Here is a 25,903-nt window from a genome sequence, read left to right as displayed (position 1 = left end):
TTTTTTTTTTTTTTTAACTTCAGGGTGGATTGCTTCATTTTGAGCTTATCATTAAAGAGCACTCAGACATTCCAGCTGGTGCCTCATGCTGAGGTTTGCCTCTCCAGTGGGCAGATCACTAGGAGGGTATGACTCATGCTTTGCTTTTTTTGCACTGGCTGCTTATTTACAAGTTTCATTGCAAGCTCTGAATGGTCAGGGATTACATCTCTTTTTGTGTTCCATCACCATGGTTAACATCTTCCTTCAAGCCCATCGGGAAGGATTTGTTTCTGTTTACCTTCAAGGCTCTAGTGCCACTATTCAGCTGGTAGTATATAAGTATATAAGACCTCCTACAACTGCAGTTTCACTGTTGGGCCTAAGATTGATTTCTCTCAGCTTGGCATTTGTTGGCATTTAGAGCTCCACTAGGTGCTTCTCATCCATTCCCTAGGGAAGTTAGAAGGGAACCAACAAAAGAGGAAGAAGAAATGACAGCTTTAAAGCTTTAGAAGTGGTAAAAGGAGAAGCATGAGAAGACTTGTATAAGGCACTTTCTCCGACACCATATTATGAAACCAGGTAATTCCCATGCAGTGTATGCTCATGAGGCAAACTGCCACTTCCACTGTTGAAACTATGGAAAAGTGTTCACTCTGCACTGAGATGAGTGGTGTTTCCACATGCTGAGTTTTATTTTGTAGACAGACTACTTGACACACTGGTTTTTTTCCCTCGAAGATCGGGATATAAGGCATGTTTGCATAAAGACAAATTATATTGACTAGGTCTTTTTATATTTTTAATTTAATATCACAAACTGATTCATATTGCCTAATTTAAATGAAACTTTCAGTGATTTATAAATCAGGTAGACACACACAATAATATTTAATTATATTTCAGTATCCTAGTGGGTCAGGCCTACAAACTTATAGAGTGGATAAATGCAGTACCCACAATACCCTCTGGCTTATTCAACCGCACTTGTTCTTTCTTCCCCTTACTCCCTCCCCATATACGTGCACCGTTCATATGAGCACACACATATGCAGGCATTTGATTCATGGCTTTTATTAGTGCATTTGCCATTGATTGATTAGTACTTAGTATTAGTACTTCTTCTATTGATTGATTGCAGATGAAGTGACTATTTGACCTTTAATTATGAGTCTTGCTATTGAAAATGACATTGAGCTATGGCTTCACATAATCCATCTGGAAAGCCCGACATGATGCCATTCCCTGGAGTTCATTCAGCAAGAAAGAAGAGGCCTGAAGGAAGTGCAGAGCTATCAGTATGGTTCATCTAAAACAATACTGCAGGGTTGTTGCCTATATTTGCACATAGTTGCAGTCTAATATAGGGGATTATTGTATTTTCAAAAGAGAGCAAATTACTGGCCATCAGTCACTGCAGGAAAAATAAACAAGCAGACTCAGCAATATTTTGTTTTTTAATTTAAACCTTCAAGTACTTGAATAACTACAACTTGTAGGTGTTTTGTTCAGAAGAAAATAAGTAGTTGCTACCGACTCCAACTATCAAAAATGCAGAATGTTAGGTGTGACTGACAATAGATTGTTTAAAAGTCCTTAATGGATTTTTTTCCAGTTAAGGGTACATTTTCCCATTTTCTTTCTATTGTCACATTTTTAAATCAGGGTTGGCTAACTCGCAGGCTGCATGCTGTGCACAAGAGGTTAATTTGCAGCCCCTATGGCATGCAGCTTAGAAGTTGGCCAGCGCTGTCTTAAATTAATGTAATTCAAGTTTCGAAGTTACATAAATGCTCTTAAGTAGTAAAAGTATTTATTTTGGTGAACTAAAGTCAAAGTCTTAAGGTGTGCCGCCGCTAGTCCCCAGGGAACCAAATGTCCACACATGTCTGGAAGCAACCAGTGTGGCTAACCTGATGAAGAGTCGGAGATGGCTTTAAGCTTCCTGAAAATCAAAATGGATACATACAGACAGTGGAAAGAAGAACATGTCACTAAGGAAGTAAAAAAGGAATAGCATGAACATATGGGAATAAAATTATGAATTAGGAAAGCCCACAAAAAGAAACAAGTTACAAGTGGCAAATGTTAAAGGCAATAAGAAAAAGGTTATACAAATATGTCAGATGAAAATCAAAGACCAGGGAAATTGTGGGATCTGGTGTTAGGGCTCAGCAGATATGGTGAGTTATTAATAGAAGCTTTAAGGAAGATAGGTGCTCAGTGTCTACTTTGCTTCAGTCTTCATCCATGCCCCCATGATAAGTGAAGAATGTGTAAAAGAACTTTTAATAATCTGAATTAATTTTGTAAGTAGAGTCTGAAAAAAGTAATCCCTGAATGCTGAAGAAACTAGCTGAAGAAATCTTGAAGCCCCAATTGATGAGAATTGCAAACTCATAAGTGATGGGCCATGGTTCAAGAGGATGACAAAAAAGCAAGCATTATTCCCATCATTTAAAAGGAGAACCCAGGGAATTAGAGATTAGTCAGACTGACTTCAGTAGCTGGGGGGTTACTAGCTAAATTCTAAAAATATTCCTCAAATATTTAGAGGATGAAGAGGTGATCCCTAGCAGCCAACCTGGATTTGTTAAGACTAAATTATACCAAATCAAATGCATTTCCTTTTGTGCATGGTAATTGTTTCCTTAGATGTGGTGAATGCAGTGGTCATAATACACCTGGATTTTAGGAAGGCATTTGACACATTTTTATAAGTTAGCAGGAAAAATGAGAGCTATATAGAATTACTGTTAGGTGGATACATAATTGGTAAAATAACTACACGCAAGAACAACTATAAATTGATTGATGTTGGACAGGCAGGAGATCTCAAGTGACGTTTCACAGGGGTCTGTTCTGGTGCTATTTAACATTTAATTAATGACATGGATGTGGGACAGCAGTGTGTACTGATTACATTTATAGACTAAAGAAAAGTGGGAGCAGTTGCAAGCACTTTTGGGGATAGGATTACAATTCCAAGTGGTTTTGATAAATTGGAAAGAAGGGCAATAGGCAGAAAAATGAAATTCAGCAAGAGCATATACAGGATGCTACTCCTAAGGGAGAAAATGAGGGAAATTGGTTTGGTACTGAATGGTTTGGCAGTAGCACTGTCAAGATCTAGAGGTTATGGTGGATCAAAAACTCCACATGAGCCAGAAGTGGGATTGTTGCAAAAGATCCAAATGCGGTTTTCAGTTACATTAACAAGCAACATGTGCAAGGCATGGAGCATGGGCAGTAAGTACCTCTCTACTTGCTATTGTTTGGGCCTTAGCTGGAATACCCTCTCCAGTTCTGAGCAACGTATTTTAAGGACATAGAGAAATTGCAGAGGATCCAAAGGTTTCTCTGTGTTCTTGTTAAAGTATGAAGTTAATAACTTAATTGGAATGCAAGCTATATGAAGAACTAAGTAAGTTTGGGTTAAAGATAAAGAGATTTAGAGAGGGCATAAAAAGGAGTTTTTAAATATTTGAACAGCTGTCATAAAGGAGAGAGAGAAAAACTGTTCTGCTTTGCCACAGGGGGCAGGACAAGAGGCACTGGCTTTAAACTACAGATTTAGATTAAATCTCAGGAAAAAATTAATAATTGTAAGGACAGTAGAAGAGTGGAGCAAGCTGCCTAGGGAAGGTGTGGAATGTCGTTCAATAGAGGTTTTCAAGAAAAGTCTGTGTAGTCATCTGTCTGGAATGGTTTAGGAGTAGGATCCTGCATCTGTGCAGGGACTTCAACTATATAACCCTGGAGATCCATTTAAACTTTGATTCCAAGTCATTTTATGGCTTTACATTTCAGAGTCTTTGTCATTCATCTGCTTTCCCATAATCCTCCACTTTGTACCTCATTATCATCTAACATAGGTTTTAGAGTCCAGAGACTGCGTGCCATCAGGTGCAGAAGCACTCTTACTATGGCCCACTCACCCCAACTGTCCATTTCTCTATATGCCTGCAAAGTGAATTGATTTAAATCAGCAACTTAAATCATGATTTCAGTCACCAACTGGGAAGCACTGAGTTTGATAAACAAGATTAAGCCCTTAATGTAGTGCATGACTTACTGTGCCATATTCATAAAACTTAATTTCAAGAGTTAGATGTTTCCCTCTGTAAATTTTTTCTTTCTATAGTAAAATATGCAGGCCTTAGCTCAGACAACACACAAACTTCTGGCAGAGGCTCATGATTTCAGCATATTTTTTTAATATTATAGGAAATCATAAGTTTACACCTGACCATATATCTAATAGGTTTATTTTTAAGGAGGAAACTTCTGAACACTATACTCATTTACTTGGGTCTGCAAGCCCGCTTGAACAAACCCAGTTTAGATCAAGTTGTGGTTTCTTTGCATCTTTTTTTTTTTGCCAGCAAGATTTCTGTCTCCAGGGTTCTGCACAAGGGTTTTTTTCATCTGTTGATAAAGACAAACCAGTGACTTCACCCTCATGTTGTATATGCTTTGTAAGCATATCATATTTTTATAGGAGAAGCATTTCAACAGCAATACACTAGAATAGTAAAATACTTTTCTTTAAATGAAGTAGTTCCCCCTGGTTTGCCAGGCTGCTTTCTTGGTGTTTCAGACTGGCGTACGAAGTGAACATTCACAGTCGTTTTCAGTGTGACAGTTAGACTACAATAGCCAAACAGGCACTTCTTAGAGTAAACCCAGGCCTGCTTTGATATATGCCATTTCATAGCAGCCAAAAAAAGCAGCATTGTTTTGGCAATACCTTTTCCCCCACCACATCCCCACGGTCTCTCTATACTGCCAGAGCAGCCCAAAGGGGCTACAGTGACCCTATTTCCAGGAGGATAATCTCTTGATAGGTGTACTGCAAAGTAGGAAATATTATAGTTTAAATGACTTGTTGTGAGGCTTGAACACAGTGCATGCTTTTCTGTTGCTGTGTTTAACATGATGTTCGTGATTCTGTCATTTTCCAAAATTTGATCTCTCTGTGACTGCAAAAGGGGGCTTCTCCAGGAATTTAGGGGAACTCCCTTCTTATCTGACCTGAGACATACGCTTTTTGATTAGACTTTGAATATAGGCAAGAAATTCAGCATTTGTTCCCAGTGCTTCCTATTCATCTGTAGTCTCTGCCAGTAGTAGGGTTTTTATTAATATTTAGAAAGTTTGCCTCCAGCAGTACTAAAATGTGCATCAGAGAACAACAGTTGTTTACTGTGTTTGAACTGAAGAATCTCACCCAGGAGATCTCATTCACTTGAAGTTTACATCTCTCAATCTCGACTTGCAAAAAGAGATCGATGAATAACAATTGTCATTTCAGAGTTGCACCTCTCCAATTATTTATTTGGTTGTGTGTCTTCCCAGATGTATGCTTAATTGGATCAGACACTAAAAACCAGATTGCAGGTTTTTAATGACAGCAAGTTCATACCTCTTTATAACAAAAAAAAAAAATAAACACACAGATCCAGCTGTAAAATGATAATGGCACAAGAGAGGCCTCCCAACCCTCCCTCCCCGCCAAAAAACAGTTAAAGTTAATTTATCTGCTTTAAGAGACTATGTTATACTCAGCAGGTAGCTGACAGATTACCCCTGGGGAGATCCAAGTTTGGACACAACTCAAGATTCCTTTATCCCAAGCTGGCAGAGGCTACAGATGTCATCTGTACTAAAGTTTGAGAGCATTGAAGAGGATGCTGAATCTTCCTGAGACTGTCGCATCCACATGTACTAATTTTAGTGCTTCTTCTGGCAGCTGGTCTCAGATGCTGACTCGAGACACTTCTGAAGCTTTGGGTGCAAGAATTAAAACAAAGAAAACATCCCCTATAACTACTACATTCCTAATTTTCAGCATTTTAAAACAGGAGATAGCTATACACAGTTCTTGTTACTAACTCTGGAGAAAGAGCTAATACCCACAAAATCTTAAGTTATTGTCCAAGTGACAGCAAAGGTAAATCATTTAGTTCCTCTGGGGTTTCTTTCACCAAGTATACTCTTTTTCTGGCCAAAAAAAATCTAAAAAGAGAATCAAAGGTAAAGTCAGTGCCAGCATTTCTAGCTTCTAATAGCTGTCTTTTCCCATAGCCCAGAAAAGTAAATAATAAAGTAAGGGAGAAGAAGTTCTGTTTAATGTTTGCAGTCAGGTTTTCATTTGCATTGATGCTTCAGGAGAGATTTTTTTTTTAAATAAAATATTCTTAAAAGTCAAATTAACTGACAATTTGAAACAAGTTTGGAGCATATCCTTCCTTGCGTGTTCCCAAATACAGTAGGAATAATGCATGTGAGTATCTTATAATGTCTGTGCTAATAATATATTTAAGTAAAATTCACATAGTCAAAATTTTTATGCTTAGTCAATTCTAGCATCAGCTACATAGAAGGTAGAATGGTTGTATTCAAGGAAAATGTGAGTTTATTAAAACAAAGCTCTCAGTCTGTGCGATAGCTCTCTACCTCTGTAGGTACTTCTTTTTAACCATTATAGTTTCTAAGGCCCTATCATAGCTCTCTTCTATTAAAGTATTGGCTACTGGAACTATAGACAAACAAGGGCATTTCTGGAGTTGACTTTGAGAGCAAGAAACTCATCGCTTTGGTACAGCTGATGAAGTAGGAGACAAACTCCTAACATACATTTTCTATATGAAGAATTACTTGATAAGGTGTCTCTAAATGTCAACAAAATGTCTCTAAAATAACTAGGGCCAGTGCTACCATATTGCCATGTATATGCAAGGGTCTCATTGTAGGTATTAACCAGATTCAAAATAAGACTCATGGTGGTTTGATTTGTTCTTGAATTCCCTTTTAACTAATTACTGTTACAATGCTGTCAAGCAGGTAGAGGTGCTTCTGAGTCTAAGGAACCAGTCTTCAGTTGTTGGTGTTAAATGTTTCATTGTTAGCATCTGGTGAGATGGCTTGGGTCGTTCATTAAACATCACTTCCAATCTGAACATACTCATTGAAAAACCAGAAATAGATCAAACTGCACTTTCTCTTTTTTCCCCTTTACATTTTTATTTACTTAAAACTTTGATAGCACCAAGATGTGCCGTTTCTTAGTAACTACATTTTACATTGCACAGTCTCAGACTTCTGTGGTAATCTGAATATAGTAAACCACTGACCTGAACAGCTAAAAACTAAAATTAGTAAAAGCCTGCCTAGGGCACTAGCTTTTCTCCAGCTTTTCTTTTGGTGTTAGTGACAAAAGATATATCTGTCTCTTTCCTGGTGAATCTTTTCTTCCTCCCTCCTCCCTTCATTACTTGCATTGCAGCCCTGTCAAGTCTCTTGCAACTGGTGTCATCTCACACAGGCAGGACTGAATAGCACAAAGTGGTTCTCTTACAACCCGGAGTAACTTGCGGGCCAGTAGAATCATCATCAACTGATAATTGTGTTGTAACATTTTTCATGCTTTTTGTGAGTTTGGCTTTCCTCTCTGATCTTCTGAATGGCTTGTGGGATTCAGTTCCACCGCAGCTTTGTCCCTGTTCTCAGGCCTCTGCGCTAGGGCCCTGAAAACTCTTTTGAAGATTCTTTATCGTTCCTATGGTGCATGGGTTGCATTGTCCATCAGGATAAGCACAGACCTGCCAAGGCTTCCAGCTGAAGTAGGGTTATCTCCTGTTTGGAGTGGAGGAACGGGTGCAAACTGTGGCAGCTTTCACTCCCTGGGTTCTGGAGCCTTGCCAACATAGGCTTTTGTCAGTAGCCACATGGACAAGCCACGGAGTTCAGAGAGCTCACTGTGCATGCGCAACACCACACCTGCACCACCCCCTGAATCCAACTATGATCAAAGGCACCTGTTCATATCATCAAAATGATGTGCTGTCCCAAGGTCCTAGAGTAACAACAACCAGAAAGCTAAGCAAAAACAGCTACCCAGAAGATTTTGCCTCTTCCTTTAGGATTCAGGGCCTAGCTATATTGTTCTTCAAATTCTGCTCCCTAAGAATAACTGCAAAGGTGAAATTAAAGTTCCACCCAGTACAATATGAAACCTCTCTAAAACAAAAACTAATCATAATGTTACCAGTGCGCTGCACTCGCTGATAGCTCTCCATCCAAGAATTTACCTGCTTCCACAACATCATTCCCATAGCTGATCCTTGGGGCTAGAAATAGATGTTGGATTTGTCCCTGCATAAATTGTGCCTGTGTTTGTCCCAAAATAAAATATCCCAGGATTGGCATGTACACACATTGCCCACAGTTTAATGAGCAGCTGAATGCAGTGCCACTGTTCTGCCATTGATTCGGTCGCACAATCCTGGGATAACTGTACCGACATACGTTGCTGTATCCTGGGATAAATTACTACTACCTCTTATCAAGGAAACTTTTTTAGGATTTATCCTGAGACAACAGTTTATCCCAGGATAAATGTGATGCCCATTTATAGTCTAAATGGTTTAGAACTAGCTTCTGTCCACAACTGTCCTTTCTTTTCTTGGAAATACCTCCATCGAGAGGAACAGCATGGTTGGCAAAATCATGAAGCACGTTCCCTGGAGTCAAGTTTTGGCTATGAAATTCCCCACCACAGGAGGCCCAGCTGAAAGGGCCTTTCTCTGACAACATTCAGTTCAAGACTTTTTCCTCTCTGCAAAGGACTTTACTCAGTATACAGTATTCTTAAATGGCCTGGCAATGCTTACACTATCAGCCTCAAACAGTCCTATAGAAAGGCAATGTAACTTGGGTAGGGACAAAGAAGCTAATATTAATTGTACCCCAGTAATGCTTCTATTTAGTCTTTTCTTATCTACAACAGTTTTAAGCAACATGGTAATCAACAGATTAGAAATGTACAGATAAGTAGAATATAGTACTATAAGCCGTAAACTGATGTTTGTGTTTTAATATTTTCATTTCTTTTTGTGAGTTCTGCTTTCTTCTCTGATGGCTTGTGGGTCCATAGGCTCAGCAGTATTCTCTTTCTGTTGTACCAAATATGTTTCTCCAAGTAAAAATACTGCAGTGTCTCATATGTGCAATGCACAAGTGATTTGGAATGTGGTTCAGTAATGTAAGCAATAAAGTTTTAGGATAAATTGTTAGGCATACAGACATTTAAGGGGGGGAACTATACAATAAAGTAAATAAGTGTAGCATCTAGCAATAATTCTGTTTTGGGTATGAGGGATAATGGCCCACATTTTGGTAGTAATAAAAATGTTCTATTAAGTTCTTTCAAATCATAGCAGTGATGAAGCACTGCTATGAGGGAAGCTTACAAATTCAGGGAGCATAAAATAAACATATTAAACTAGAAAAAAAACTGAGTTCCAGTACTTATTGTTTTATCACTTCCATCATGGGCATAGGATAAAAGAAAACTCTTACTTGCTTGTTAGAAGAAGAAAGCTCTTACTTGAAGTTCTTACTTGGCAGATGTCAGTTGAAAGCTCTGCTATGGAATATGCCGCAATGTCAAACTCTGTTGGGTAATTTTAGACAAATGTGTCATGTGTGACATGGAAATATGGCATGCTGTACATTAGTGATTTCCCAAGTGTTTGGATCAGGTAGTAATGTGCTGAGAAAGTGCTCTTTATCTATCCACACTGTGTACTTGTATAGCAATGGGGAAATGCTTTTGGTAGAAATTACTTTAGTCAGAAAAAGAATCCATTTACAATATGTGCCTTCTAACATCTTTCAGACAATGCATTGTATTAAAGAGGCATTTTTTGATTAATGTTTTATAAACATTTTTCAGCATGACAGCTTAAAGTCCCTGTAAAATTGTAAATGCGTGCATAGTGCTCACTTCCATAAAGTCAAATGCCATCTCATAAAGTCTAGTTGGATCCTGTCAACTACGGTGACACAGAATCAGTACCTTGGAGCATTAAAATTAATTTGCTTCATTTATATTACTGCAGCGATAGCTAGATGAAAAGAGCCCTGTATTTAAATTTGCTTAAAAATACCTTCAAATCTTGTAGGTTTTTTATTATTATTATTATTTTACATTTAACTAAATGTAGTGAAGTGCAGCATGATATTTTCATGGGCCTTGTATAAAGGAGACTAGAAAATGAAAAAGTAACAAGGGGAGAGAGAAGGAGGGAGGGAGAGATGTGTGAGGTTACATTGGGTGCAAGGCTGGGGGAAGGATAAATACATTTCAGTTGAGCTGGTTACTAGGGAAACAGTAGCCTTAGATCAGGGCTGGTCAAAGGACAACCTTAGGGACAAATCAGAATACCTCCCTGGTGAAGGGGAGCACACATAGCTCTTCTAATACTCGCACTCTGTACCGTTATGGTGTCACTATTGTTGGCCATGTTGATAGCCATGGAGAGAGGATGAACAGATTTTCTCTTACTTGCAGTTTTTTTCCACGTATGCTAAGAATAATAACAAAGAAGTCGTGAACTCACAGAAGAAGAAACCGAGTATCAGGGGGAAATGGGATACCAGTGCCAGTTCTCTGGAGCTGGGGAGTCGGGTGGGGGGAGAGGAGAGAAGCTGCAGACACACAGCTCCTCCTAGGTTGGTTCCAAAGTGGAGCTTGATCCCCCACACTCCTGACCCAACAGCAAGCGTCTGTTGGGTCAGGGGGGTCAGTCTAATTCATGGCGCTTTCTGTGAAGCACTGTATGTTACATGAGTGAGACTGGGGATCTGCGCGTCTGTCAGCACCCTGCATTACACTGTTAGTGAGCGGACCCTTGTGAGCAGCAAAAGCACACAGGCCAAACGAGTGTGTGGTAACACAAAAGAAGGAGCAGGGAAGAAGGAGAGAGGGGGAAGGAACAGAAAAGAAAGAAAGACCCCTGAGTGCAGGAGCCAAGGAGTGAGGAGCATTGCAAAGGCAGTGAGCACAGACAAGAGGGAGGCGAAGGGAGCAAGACCAAAGGGGTGATAAATGAGAAAAATACAGCTGGAAAGTGAGTGGGTGGCTTGGCATTTCTTTGGTGTTAGGGTGGGAGGGTGTTCCTCTTAGGAACAAGGACATATTTTGAAATAATTCCTGATGTTCCTCCCTTTTGCTTTTCCTCTCTCTAACCTGATCCCACAATAAGCTTTTCTGTTACATGCCTGGGCCCCATTTCTCCCTCTTTCTTTGGAAGTGAATGGGATATGGCCCTGGCCACACACTCCCAGAGTGTTCAGCTACTTGTTCGTTTGATCTGTGAAGTTATATGAGGCATTGCAGGGGAATGTAAAATCACAGATAAGCAACAAACCCCAGAGCAAATCCCTTTTACACTAGTGCCATTCAGGACAAATTACACTACATAAGAGATATGACAAAAAGCAAGAAACCCAGTTGGTGTGAGTTTTGTATACGTTACACCTTTTAAACTATTGGGTCAGACTGCAAACAAGATGTGCAGAGAAGGGGGTGAGAGACCTTCTTGCATTTTGAAAAACTGTAAGGGGAGTATGACGAGGCTAATTTTTGTAATGCGTATACTCTGGTACTTTGCAGACTTTGTCTGAATTAATGTAGTGTTGCTGTAGCTATCGTATTACATTAGGGTTGGTTGCTGTATGCTATAAGTGATGAACAAAACAGGAGCAGACAAACAAAAATAAAGATAACCATATCCTTTTTGCTTAGCACCTTCCTTTCTTGCTATCCATCTGAAAAATTTAAACTCAGCCCTCTCACTCTATTATTTTTTGTTATAGCAGCACCTGCTCATGTCAGTACTGTTTCAGTCAGTGTTTTCTGCTATAAAGTCAGTTAACAGCAGTTCAAACCTCAACATAAAAATATATTTTCCATGCAGGCTTAGCCCAGGAGTCATAACAGTAGCATTCTTTGTGGGCTTGTTTGTTTTACAACATCTTACAAAGAAATAAAGTGATATGAAAGGTTTCCCGTTCAAGTTTCTTTCTTGCATAACATAAAAATAATGTATTTTCCTCACTTGCTTGGATTCAAAGTTATGAGTAATTCTGGAAGTATTACAGAGAAATATTTTAATTTCAACATTTATTTTCTTGGTGGGATTTTTTATTATTATTCAGTTAAAAGCAAAACTTCTGACACCTTTCTTGTTGTTTTTGTTGCACTGTTGCTGACATGAGCCTCTAAGGGTCCAATCTTCATAGTCTCTCTGGTGTGATATTTACTACGTGCTCTTGACAGCTAGCATCGGCTGGAATTTCAGTAATCAGGAACTGGATAAAAAGAAAAAAGAAAAAAAAAATTTCCGTACTTAAATAATCTTTACCGGAGAATTTGCCTATTTTTCCCCTCTTCCAGTTAGTTTTTCCTAGTCATTTATAGAAATGTTGTTGTAATTGTACATTTGTAAAAGGACCGATTGTTCTGACATGTATTTTAAATAATCAGTGAATTAAGGATCCCTTAAAACTTTATGACATACTTATAATTATATAATTATAGTGTCAGAGTTGTTACAGGGTTTTGTATTTATAGGTGGTAACTCTCATTTTCCTTCCCTGTTTTACTGGCATCATAACTTTACCCTCAAAAAAGTTACCTTTTAGGTTATAATGTCTGGTGTCTGTTTATGTCCCAGAAATGATGTATATGTTTGAAAGCCAGGTCAAAGTAGAGTTGAAGCTGTGATGGTTCAGGAAAAATGCAAGAGACAAGGATTTTTGTGAGTGACACAGTTGCTCCAACAAAAAAATATTGCCCACAAAAATCCATGCCTCTCAGACATTTGAAAAACATTTTGGTCACTTTGGATATGGAACAAGCTTGAGATCATAAACTGTTTGTTCTAATTTTGCTTCTGCCTTTTGTATTGTTATATAAATATTGTCATAGCATGATGGTCAATTAGGACATGTTCAGATTTTTATTTTTATTTAAAGTATCATATTTTTTTTTCTGGCTGCATTTTTGAATGGGTTAAAGTTTGAGGTGGCAAATTGTTTGGCTAGAAAACCATAATCTATTGTAGAAAGACAGTATGGTGGGATTGTGTAGTAAATTACAATCTTTGATAATAGAGATATCTGTTAATGTGTACAGTCAGATACAGTACATTCATGAACCCCTAAACACACATGAAAGAACAAGAAATTCTCTGCACCTTGGCAAGCTCTTCCTGCCCAACAGGTTACTGTGAATCCCATATTCCTTTCAAAAGTACGGTCGGTCTAGCGGCCTTTTGATTTGAGCTATGCATGCCACAACAAAACTAACTTTTAGTATTGAAAGCTAATTTAGCTGTGTTGATGATAAATCCAAGATGCTGTCTGAGCATGTTTACTAATATTGAACCTAGTACTGCAAACTGATTAATTTTAACAGCCTTTCACTGGAAATATGTATGCCCTTACTCAAGCATGGGTAAGGGCTTGGAAGTTCAGACTCAGTAGTTTAATATCATGAAACTAAAAGGATTAAAACGATTGGAAGAGTGCCTTGATCAGTGTGAGGCAGCATCTTTTGGATCCAGGTATCCCGGGCAGTGAAGTGCTAGCTGTAGCAGTAAATATGTGGCAAGTAAGTTATGCTTCCTCATTTAGGAGGGTGGCAACAGTTGATCTGGGTGGCCAGGAAAGTTGAAAAGAAAAAGATTCTGGCCATTATAGGCAAAGCAGTGTTTTTATTAGAAACGATCTCTTTGTTTGGATCCCAGTTATGGGCTGCTCAGTGGTGACACACAGATGGTATCTGAAAGAATGTCTCTCCTGGCTAGCTTTTGCTCAAAAGATGGAGGTAACCAGTGTGTGTCCACTGCATTTAAGTGAGGAATAAAATGTGCTGAATTCTCAGGGGTTTCCCTTTGGAAAAGTACATTCATATCTGATCCTCTGCATGGTTAGTGCAAGAACTGGTAGATTACGACCTCTGTGAACACCCCTCATTTTTGGGGGTAATAGTAAAAGTCTTAGGAAGAGATTTTGAACCAGAAAAGGGTTTGAAGTAAATAGCTGCATAGCTATATTCCATTTTTTTCTTTAAAAGAATGCACTACTTTTTCTAAATGTTAGGTAGCCATTATTGCTTAGGAAGACCGACAGTTACAAAGGCAGCAGTCCTTCTGGATCAACATGACAGTATTCAAACAGTATCAGCATAAGTTTCCCCATATTCTTCTCTCAGCCATAACCATGGGCCGCCCTATGAAAGAAGAGAGAGTGTGGTTCATTACCTAATGAAACAGTCAGGCTTCATCTGACCTTTGGCCAACCAAGAGCAGTACTAATTCTGCAAATGATTTTTGTGATATAGTCTACTGAGAAAGGAACTCGCATCAGCAGCAGTTCATTTCACATAGGTCACTGAGCAGCCATCAGATGGTTTGGCCTCTTTCATTCTGTGCTAAGACTCTGTGGAACCTGGCAAGTCTGACTCATGGCAATTTTTTTCCCCAAACCGCTTGTGTTTGGTTTTTTGCAAGTTGTTACCTTCCTGCTTTTGGTGTCGTTGGTTTGCATCTTCTCAACATTTACATCTGTGCTGTACAACAATGTAAAGTGTTCATGATCTGGAGAGGACAGACCACCTGTTGCCATAAGTCACTGCTGCAACAGGTGCTATTATGGCATCTCACCACTAGGTGGGAGGGGACCACGTAAAACAAGAGTGGGCAAAATACAACCTGCGGGCCAGGTGTGGCCTACTAATTGATTATATCCGGCCTGTGGCTTCCCACAAAACACTCTGCATGCGGCCAAGCCCCGCCCACTCATCCACCCAGGCCAACCCATGCCATGCTCCTGCCCACACCTGCCTCATGCCTGCAGATGGCACTGCCCTGCCCTCAGTCCTGCCCAGTGTGCACAACTTCCTGGCAGGACTGCTTTGCACCCACTGCTGTCCCCCCGACCTTGACCCTCCCTTCCTCCCTCTTCCATCAGCCAGCTCCCAGCACACAGGCATCCCCCCACCACACACCCCACACACAGTATACAAGAGTAAGACTCAATCTTGAGCTGTTATGCAGTTGCCTCTATATATACGCTACTCAAAAAAGATAAATCAGAACAAAAAATATTTTTGAAATAAAATAATATTTGAAATGAAATAATATTTTATATTAATAAATGAAATAATATGAAATGATATTTTGCACACAATAGTGTACAAAAATAAGTTATCATAGATTATTGATTTTTAGTATATGATTTGTGTTTTAGCTATAATTTGTTCAAATTATTTCTTCTGAAAGACTTTGTGTGTGGCCATCAGTGGCTTACCAAAACTCAATAAGTGGCCCACCAGCTAAAATAATTGTTCACCACTAGTGCAAGATCCTATTTCATAGAAGAGTAGTGCTAGAAGGGACCTAAGGAGGTCATGTAGTCCAACCCCCTATTCTTGGAAGGATCATCCCTCTCCAAGTCATCCCATACAAGTGCTGGTCTGTCCTATTCCTAAAACTACATTGAGCAAGTCTTTATTTTTCGTGATATTTCTCAAGTCTGAGCACCCTGTGTTCCCCAGTGACCTCTAATTACCCATCAACTCCTTCAATTGATCTGTTGTGCTCCATTAGCTCATTAGGCCTTTTTTCTCTTTTCTGAGAGGCAGGGTTGTTCTCTACCACATGAATATTCCTTAAACTGGCACTTGGCTCTCCACCTTGGTTACATGCATCAATCACAGCAGACAGGGCCAGTGGCTTAGTGTTTAACTATGGAAATGGCACAACGCTCCCACAGTACTGATAGGACTGGAAGAAAATTGTGAATCGGAGGAGATAAGTAGGTTGGAAGGCAGGGGGTGGGGAACATGGCACAAGAAGAAAAAGTAAATGTAAGGCTCCCTCCAGCACCTGCACAATCACCCTCCAGGAAGGAACAGATCTACATCAAGCCTCTGGCTGGAATTTGGCAGCTCTCAACTTAATTAGGAAACCTCTGTTGGGAGCTGTCCTGGTATTTTCCAGCTCTTTCCTTTTTGCCAGAGGGAAAGAGGTCCTTTGCAGTGAAGCTGTTGTGCATTCATATCTTCTTTTGCTTCTTACAAGCTAATTTTGTGTCTTCATTCTTGCAGAAATGTGGGGGGGGGGGGGGGGGGGGGGGTTCTGGTTCAAAATCTTAGTAAAATGCAAAATGCTTTGCTGTGATCCTACATATAAAAAGCAAACTCAGAAGCAAAATCTACTGTCTTTCTGCCCACAGGGATTCCAATGCTGAAGATAGTATTTGCGGGCTATGAGCACCTGTCTTTAATTTCTGTTCCCTTACTTATCTATCACCCGGCTCAGATTCTTCTTGGCAGTCTACTGGTACCAACAATAAAGTCTTGGATGATTTCTAGGCAAAAGGTAAGACATTGCTCTCATAGAAGTATTTGTAATGCTAACTATTATTTCTTTAATATAAGAAATAGTAATGGTAAGTAAATGTCACTGAAACCTTCAGTTTTCTTGATGCAGACCATCTATACCAAGGGTTTTCCTCTATACCTTTACCTGTTTTATGACAATGATGATATTCACAATAGATTAAAAAAAAAAACCCTCAAGATTCAGCAAGACAAAGTTCTTTGGGTGAATCTGATTTCTTTTATTAGACCAACTTAAATAATTTTAAGATTCAGTCATCCAAGACTTTGGAGAAGGTCAGATCCAGCTCATATCTCTGCATCTGGACCTATCCTCATACTTAATATAACAAGCCAGGTTCTTGGCTCGCATCATACCTAATAATAATGTCCCTTGAAGTCTGGGTCAATCTCTAGCTAATATAGCTAGCTAGCTAGCCTTACAATTTATTCTTATGAGGGATTTCACAGATCTGCTAGCTTGGGGTCCTTTCTATCTACTGGGTGTGTTTTAAATGAGATCCTGAATTACAATTAATTAAAATCATTCAGAACTAAGGCTCTTACTGTTTTCTATTATTCGCTGGTTATTATATTTTTTAAAAACTTTAGATTTTTGGATGGTGGCATTGTATCTCATATCAGGTTTTAAAAACAGGCATGTGGCATGGGAGAGTTCATAGGCTTCTAACAGAATATGCAAAGATTTTCACATTTAAGTTACTGGCTTATTTCAGTAGGGGTAGAATCTGTTACTCCATGACAGCTGATTAGTAGTCTATGTGAAATGCATTAAATTGTCTCAGTCCAGTTCCTAACACACAAATATCCAGATCACAGAAACCAATCTTCGTGATTAAAATTAAGCAGCACCTTTGGTCAACAGATATGACAAGGTTTAAATAGGTGTGGAACAGGAGAACATCCTTGCCCAGAGAGGGTGTTCTTGTTGTTAAAGGTCGATAGTGTGCAAAAGCTTAAACCTAGCATAATTCAGCTGAGGACTTCAGCCTTCAGTGCTGTCATAAACTCTGGGGCTCAGATTTCCCAAGCTGGTGAGTGAGGATGCTTCAGTTTTTGGTTTCCCAATTTAAAAGACCTGAGTGGATGCTCAGGACTCTCTAAAAGTCCAGTTCCATTAAAGCATCTCAAAAATCTAAATCTAATCAAGCATCAAATCTAAAACCATCACTAGCCTTATCCCTTAGGGCCACTGGTTATAAGTTGTTTATAGCTTGTTCTGTCATTCAGTTGCTGCATTCCATACGAATAAACAATAAATCTCAAAAATGTTGAGATATCCAGAATGACTGGTCACTTCCAGAAATCTTGGCCTATAGCTCAAACTAAAGATTCCTAAGAAATTAACTTAAATATCTCCTTTAAGCAAAAATCAGTGAAAATATAGTAGACCAGACCCCCAGATATACAAAGCTCACTTTGTGCTATTCCTGGCAACAAAAAAAATCAGATCTAAAATTGACATCACTGATCCTAGGACAATCACTGAAGTGCTAGGGCATCATGACTTTTATATCATCCTTCTCCTTTCTGTAACCTGTGTAACCGTAACTAAAATGCATTTCTGTGATCCTCAGTTACAGCAGTTGTCCTTGGAGTGCTATCAGCTGTTGCAGTTTAGGCCACCCTTTAGGCAGGGTATAAAACCACAAATTCTTCAGTTTACGATTGAAGGAGAACAAAAGTGGCTTAGCGATACCATTGCACCCTTTTTCTGAGCTTCTCCGAGCCATGAGCCTTTTACTCATTAAGCTTCAAATTGGTCACTTGTGCTAACCAGACTATAAAGTTACAATAAGGATATACTGAGAAATTTTTGTTCTATTGCACCCATATTCTGCACTTGATGTTCTGGGTTATCCACGTTAATATTATTTTAATTACTCCTATAGTTTTCAAATCAATGAAGTTGTTTAGCAGTACCGGTGCAGTAATTACACTAGAACTGAATGTTATGACTGGATAATGGTTTCCTACTTTGAAAACAAACATGTCATCATCACCTTGATGTTTATTTTCTGTAAATATTTTGGCTTCACTTTGGCATCTCGCTTGCAGTGGGAGACGGTTATCCAGTCACAGTACTCAGTTCCACTGACATTCTTGCTTAATTATGATAGTACATGTGATCTGCTTGTATGAAATTGAATTTAAATATTTAGTGGTTCATCTATAGTGAGGTCTTTCTCGGTTGAAAGTATGGCAGCAGAATCTGCCAAGCAATAAAATAAAAGAAATTATGCCCCAAACAAATTGTAGAAGGGTTTCTCTCCCCTAAACTCTTTGCAGTATAATACCCAAGAATATAGTTTCTAATGGCTGCATTTAACAATACTTAATAGTAGTGTTTGGAAAGGGGCGTCACATTACATGCACCTCATTTGTTCCCACAGGTTTTTTTTAAGGAGCTTTTATCAACTTTAAAATATGTACACAGTTAATGATACACTAAATATCTACAATAAAAAGACTCTCACCAGCCCCTATCTCTTAGAACATCCATCACTTTTTTTAACCAACTCATCACAATAATAGTGTCCCCCCTCACATCAGCCGACATCTGTTGAAGCACCCCTTCAGTTAAAGTGCAAGGAAAAAAAAGAGAACTGTGCTCTGAAGGTTGGCAAAAGCAGTCTGTCTTGGATACAAAGGGGTATGTGAGTGATAGGGCTTGAGTACCCTTCATGAGGAAATGCCTGCCCTCTCCCCCAACCTCACAAACTAGCAAGCTGTTAACTTTAGCCTGGTTGTTGATAGCACTTGCAAAAGTATCCCACAGGAAGAAAGTAGCCTCTTAGATAATCATGTCTTAGAAAGCTGTTCTCCCAGCACTTTATATTGCACCTAAAAGCTAACTAGAGGGTTGTATAAAACCATTTGTAGGATATTTGCAACTGCCTGACAAACACACGTCTACATACAGTTACTGTAAATCTACATAGGGTGCACAGCTGTAGTTTTATCTTCAGGGGACAGAGACTTGGATAAATAAGATCCACACTAAAAATAGTTCTGTCCAAGTGCCGCTGATTAAAATCATTCTTAAGACCTTCTATTTTTTGCATGAGGAGCAGGTGAGGGTCTAACCCAGCACACACATAGCAAGTGAGAGTATTAGCCCCTCTGAAGGACCTCTCTGTTAACCCACAGGCACCCAACTCCCATTAACCAAACTGAGTAATTTAGCCAGTTTCACAAGTTGGGTCCTACTTGATGAGACCATAGAGATGAATTTTGTTAGCATATTGAATGTACGTGGTCTACATCTGCCTTACATAAATATTGAGCAGGAGTGGTAGCAAGCTATAGGGACTCTTACAGACATAACTCAATGGCAACAGTTATCCTCAGCACTGAGAGGTTACTGCTTATTTTTTTCCTCTGGGGATGTATTGGAAAAGGAAGGAATGACTGACAGAGGTAGCCGATCATCAAACAGTGCAAGTAGTACAGATTCTGCAGTGAAAAGAAGTCTTAAACTAGATGGTGTGAAGTACAGTGAATAGGAGGATTGCAGATATTCTCTCTCCACAACCTTCTTAACCATCTTTTCCAAAATAGTGAATTTAAAACAAGTCAATAGATGGATTAGCCACTTCACAAGATGGTTTCTTGAGCAGGAAGCTTAACTTTTGCTCTCAAAGATAGCGAAGACTTGATCCATCTTCCTTCATGAGCACTTCTAGCCCTTTTCCTGCTCGTTTCTTCTGCTGTCAGCCACCCAGTAGTGACCTACGTAGGTGAATCATAAAACCATAGAAAAGAGCCTCAGAAAGCTGAGTCCACCCCATTGCCCCACCTTCCCCGTTGCAATGGGCACATGGGTGCTTCCCACCCCTGTTGCACCATGCAGGCACAAGGGTACATGAACCACAGCTCCACAGTGACTGCAAGCACGGGTGACTGACTCCACTGCTTCACCCCGCCTCCCAGGGCAGGGCAGGAAGCAAAAAGTCAAAGGGGAGCCTGGAGCCTCCAGCTGCAGCTGCTACAGTTGGGAGTGATGGGGGAGGTCGCAGCCAGGTGGGACCCTGGAGGCCACAGATTAACCCCTTGCACGGTGCCAGTTGAACAGCCCTGGTCTAACCTGTTGGTTGTGCAGTTTCAAGAACCTTTTCCAACACCTGCCAAGCACAATGCCTGGCTATGGGAGAGTGCATTTAGAGGTCCCAGTGTCAATAGCTAACAGCAAAAGATCATTATACAACCTAAGCAGAGTAGTTTATCTTCTGCATGCTTATATTTCTCAGAACCACCTGGAAATCCACTGTCTTATTGTAGCCACTAAAATAAAAGCTTGTCTTGTGTATGTTTGTATGACTGTTTTGTTTCGTGTTTGCAGGCACTGAAGTTAACAAGGCAGCCCAAAGCACCTGTGAAGGTATAACAGTGAAGTTGGTCCGTGTCACAGTGAATGTATATATGTACTATACTGTACACACACAGACAATGACAGAGACTGGTATTTGTGAATGTTGCTTCAGTGCATATTTTATTTTTATATCTGTAACTAAAAAGTTATACCCATTTAAGTGCCTTAAAAATGCATTTTTGGCAAAAGCATTGTTTCCAGAAGCCACTTTGTCGGCTACTGAAAGAGGTTGTACAGTATTTTGAAGTCATTCAGTTTTTATTTTTCTATCTGAGTGGATGATCCTAGTAATTAAAAGTTGCGTTCCCTTCATTGTCTCTCAAGCTAGGAGTCACCAGCTGTAAGTTAATGTTTTAAACTAGCCAAAATTACTAGCAGCACAATTCTCTGCTAGTTGACTACAGGGAAGTGCTTGCTGAACTTTGATTCAAGACTGACTTGAATTTCTCTGTGATTCTGTTACCCTCCCCAGTCATATAACTGTGACATGCCTTTTTCTTCTGAGTTTGTGTACACTCAGCATGGGGCCATCCATTGTATGGAAGCTGAGAAGCATAAATTATTTGCATGTGTTGACGCAGTTGTCTAGACATTCCTTCAAAGCTAATGGTTTTCTCAAGAAATTTCTTTCAATTCCATTTTATGATATTGTGCCATTGTATATCTTAAATGCATCATAGGCTTCTTCAAAGAAATGGTCTACTGTTTGGGTTCTGAGTGAAGTTATGTTGTGCAGCTAGGAGACTTTTTATAATTTACCCAAGGTGAACAAAAATTTTTGTTTTTCTTTTTTCATTTCCAAATGTAACACAGAGATCTGCAATGACACAATTGCAGATGCTAATGTTGAAACTGTCATAAGCAAGCTAAGTTATAAATTGTCATATTAGAAATGAATAATGGCTTATGAGAACTAGAATGTTGACAATTATTTTTCTCCAATTAAGGTTGTAACAAGAATTAAGAAAGATGTTTGTGGTAGCAAAGACGCTATTTTAATTAAGTTGACAATCAATTGCAGCATTTTTTTTAAATAAAATATTTATTTATTTTTGTCATAAAATTATAAGAAAAAAGAATCTGGATACACAATATTATTTATGTGGAAGGAAGAGGTGTATAATCTTTAAGCACACAACAAGCACTGCACCTTATTCAGAAAATCAAGGAACTAGAATGGGGATGCTACAATTCACCCACTTGTAAGAACTGGATAGGGCATGTACATCAAGACCTCAGAAGGAGTAAAAATCAAATCTCAAACCATAATAAGCACAAGTGCAGAGTTCAAGGGTTCCAGGCACATCACTCTTACCCTTGCATTCAACTTGTATAAGAGTATAGGTTCCCAGCTCATGCAAATGGCAGTTTATACCAGCTGAGAATCTGATCTGTGCCAAGGGGAATAGACCCTTGGGATGAATGACCCCATATGTTCTTCAAGTCCTGTTTGGTGAATCTGCCATGTTATCCTGATTTTGATGTTTGATGCCAAGCAGAGATGCTTTACGGTAGAATGGTCTGAGCTGCTGACAAGGCTAAGACATCAGCTCTCACTATGGATCGCCAAGAATGTGCTGTAAAATCAACAGCCCCTATTGATAAAACAAGCAACTACCAAAAGTGCATGGAACTGCAAGGTACAGAGTCCCCCTCATCGACTAGATTAGAGCTAGGAATCCTGCCTTAAGCAGATGGAGAGATGCCTCTCCATACCTGAGGTTGAGCTTGCATCATCACTAAGCTTACTGAAGTATGCCACAAGTGCGTGCCTTTTGAGGGCAGCTCAAGCCCTCTAACAAGCTAAACTAGTAAATTAAAAAAGCAGCTCACACCCGTATTTTTAGAGCCAAATAGTAAATTCTCCTTTATCATTAGCTGGCTCTGTGTGCATCCAAATTCCTTTTCGATACTTAACACATATACTAAAAACATCCAAGGGTTAGATAAAGGGCACAGGGTCAGTACACCTTCTTTTGGCTTTGTTTCCTTGACTGTCTTTTGAACCTCCAAAGTGTACATACGTAAGGGCCTAATCCAGCTTCCATGAGACTGAGTGAATTTTTCTACTGGCTTTAACAGGCATGAGATCAGGCCCAAAGAGAGCATGAGTTTCTGGATGACTGGTTTAAACCCCAGAGAGAATTCTTGCACACATTTTTTTTTCCCCTTCATTGGATGTGTCTACACTGAGCAGTCAATACACTGCTAATATTCCAGCTGATCTACCTCAAAGTACTGAATCTAATGCCTTCGCTATGTGCAGCAATTAGTTTAGATTCCTTTGAAAATGTCTTTGTTATACATTTACTGCGTTACCAATATGGTGGACTGTTTTCCATAGAGAATTTTGTTAGGTCCTGTTCAGTGTGATTATTGAGCTTAAATGCTGTATGTTTATTTCTGTTTTTACATAAATGAATGTTGGATATATTGTTCTGAAAGGGGTGCAAAGCAAAACAGAAATACATTTTTAAATCCATACTTAGTGGAACTTAATTATTCATATCCCAAATATTTTGTTATGTTTAAAGACTGTTAAGCTGTTCATGTCATGCCTTCAATTACGCTTACACGTCTTTATAAAAATAACTTTGGTTAATGCGAAATAAGAGAAAATACAAACTTCCTTATGAAACAGTTCAGCATTATATTTTTGTAACTTGAAGTTTCATTCTTTTGACGATGATGTTTTGGAGGTTACTGCTTGTCCCTTTTTAAAAAAAATGTATTGTAAAAAATATATATATTTTATCAATGGAATTTGGAAATCTTTTTCTCTACATACAGTCCATTTTATTCTGTTGTAAATAACTTCAAAGACCTGATTTTACTTGGAAGAAGGGGGGAGAATCAAGTAGAGGATATTGCAAATTGTTATCAGATTAAAGAGAATTAAATACAGAGCTGTTTTTACAAGAAGAAGATGAGGAATCTTCTGAGGGTTCCTGAGCTTTGCTTCAGAGTTGCCAAGAGAAAGCTGACTGTTCATTTTCAGGCAAAACTCCTTTTGCTGGCAATGAGAATTTTGTCTGTGTTAGGACTTGAGAATACTGTTCACTCGTTAAATGCCTTAGATTCTGCATATCTTGAATTCTATATATTACTGTCAGTGCAGGAAAAAATAACACAATAGAGCTGAAGAGTTGGCTATCTTTTGGTACGAAACTAACAGAAGAGTTGATTTTCCCTTATGTGTCTAAATCAGATGTGAAGCACAAAACCTAATGGGTTAAAATGGTCCAAGTAATATGTTAAAGTAAAATAACCCAACGATTTATTTGAAATCAAGTTCCACTACTTTTTTGTCATTATTTGTATGTTCCTTCCTTAACGTGAGCAGCACACAGCCAACAAAGCTGCGGTCCCAACAGAGACTGGTGACTTACACCCATCCACAGAAGAAAAGAAGAATTCAGCCGTCTGTTTTTACAAAAAATACAGCTGCATAAATTATTCTGGTGAACAGGGAAAGAGGAGCCCTTTGTAGTATGCTCCCTAATCACACTTTTCATCTTCAATTTTACATGTGTATGGTTTTCTGCAGGAATAGCTTGACAGGAGGAGGAGGATAGAAAAGGATGAAAATTTGTGTATGTAAGCACGATATATATGTGTGTAAGTGTACACATACATACATACATATATGTATAAATAATGAGAAAGGACCAAGTCCAAAATATATAATTGTTTGCAAATCCACATATGTAAGAATAGTTACTTTTCTGATGTTACTCTGGCATTAAAATTGAAATGTCAAATACTGAATTGTATTTTGTATTGAATCTTGATCTTACGCCGAACTCTGTATAGGGGCCTATTACAGCATGATTATTTTCTTTAAACTTGGATCATACAGGCTGTTTTGCAGTTAAATAGATAGATGTTGATGCATTTGGGAATTACCCTGGGGGGGGGTAATAGGCTGTATCATTGTTTCTTCAGTTTATTTTAATACCAATGACTTTACCTTACTATTATGGCAAGGTATCATAAACATGTAAACATGTTAAATAAACAACGGCCTAAATTCCACCCTGGATGGTACTTGTGCAGCTCCAGTGACAGGTCTGTTAATCTGTGGCATAGTCTCCCAAGGGAAGCTATTGGAGAAGTATCTGTATTGTTCTGAAAATGCTCTGCATTATGTAGCATGTGAAAAAAAAGTAAATGAAGAGTACTTTTGTATCATCTAGTGGCTTGTTCTGGCTAGCATATAACAACCCTAAAATCTGTTGGCTCAGAGGTATGCCCACTAAAAGTGCATTCCCTATCACAGTCTTCCATATTGACAGCCCAGCTAAATGGATCTGACCTGTTTAGGATAGATTTTATCTCAATCTTTTCCTATGTGTGAACCATGTCATTGTTAGGACTTGAGTTATTTTGGATAGGCACTTTGGTTCCAAATCTCCATGGTTATGTAAGCACAACTACAGAACAATAAAACCTGTCTCTCAGGTAATTATACATATGCAGTGTCGCACTTTTGTTTAGATTTTACTGAAATTTAATCAGTGGCGCTGCAAGTTATCATAAAAAGTGGTGATTTCCAAATCTACTACACACTGGATCCTTCAGCTTTCCATCACAAAGAACTGAGTTGAGGCAGGTCTGCTTCAGGCTAGAAGCTTGTGCACAAGCAGAAGTTGTAAAATGAGCTCTTTAATTGTTTCCTTTGTTATGGAGGTTGAGAGTGAGATCTTCAGTAGGAAGTGAGGTTTAATTTGTAACCAATGCAATGATCAAAGGAATGGAGGAAATGTGTTGGAGGCATTTGGTGTTGATGGGATTTCTCAGCTGCTACCCGGAATTGCAGTCTCTGTGGAATATCAGTTTCAGAGTCCATTAAATTTCAGTAATCCATTCTGGACATGATCAGGGCATGAGTCACCACTTAATTTTCTCATCAGTGGAGGCCAAGTTTTTAAAATATTTTTAGATACGCCTACAATAGCAGTCCCTGCCTGCCAGCCACCCTACAGAGTAACAATGAAGTGAGCAACAACTATCATTGAATCAAGCTCCCTACTTGACACACACCCTTTCTACTTCAAATTTGCGCAGGAAGGGAAAGAAAGTCAGAGGCTTCACCAGCATAGTGAAGAACTGAATCCCTTTGTGTCATATTAACGTTGTATGCCTGGTTACTGATTCTGACATGCACATTGGTAAAATCTAAGAGCTATACTTCACTTACTGCTCTTATTCCATATTCTGAAACCAGGGACCCAGTTCACTTCAGGAAGTAAACGTGCATGAGCTGATAATAGCTGTGAGTGAAACATAATCTA

General features: G+C 39.0%; 1 protein-coding gene across 2 annotated transcripts in view; it reads left to right on the top strand.

Annotated features, from left to right (window-relative positions):
* Positions 1 to 24,372, top strand: part of SLC10A7 (solute carrier family 10 member 7) — a 245,318-nt gene extending 220,946 nt beyond the window's left edge. For both annotated transcript variants that reach the window (XM_019522165.1, XM_019522164.1), the window contains 2 exons: positions 16,072 to 16,217; positions 20,580 to 24,372. In XM_019522165.1, coding sequence (XP_019377710.1) covers positions 16,072 to 16,217; positions 20,580 to 20,624 — 191 coding nt within the window. In that variant the 3' untranslated portion in view covers positions 20,625 to 24,372. The remainder of the gene's footprint in view (positions 1 to 16,071; positions 16,218 to 20,579) is intronic.
* Positions 24,373 to 25,903: the final 1,531 nt, after the last annotated feature.

This window comes from Gavialis gangeticus, unplaced genomic scaffold (assembly GCF_001723915.1).
Source record: "Gavialis gangeticus isolate Ggan-Ray unplaced genomic scaffold, GavGan_comp1, whole genome shotgun sequence".
NCBI lineage: Eukaryota > Metazoa > Chordata > Crocodylia > Gavialidae > Gavialis > Gavialis gangeticus.
Note: the sequence above shows the minus strand (reverse complement) of the source record. Positions and strands in the feature narration are given on the sequence as shown.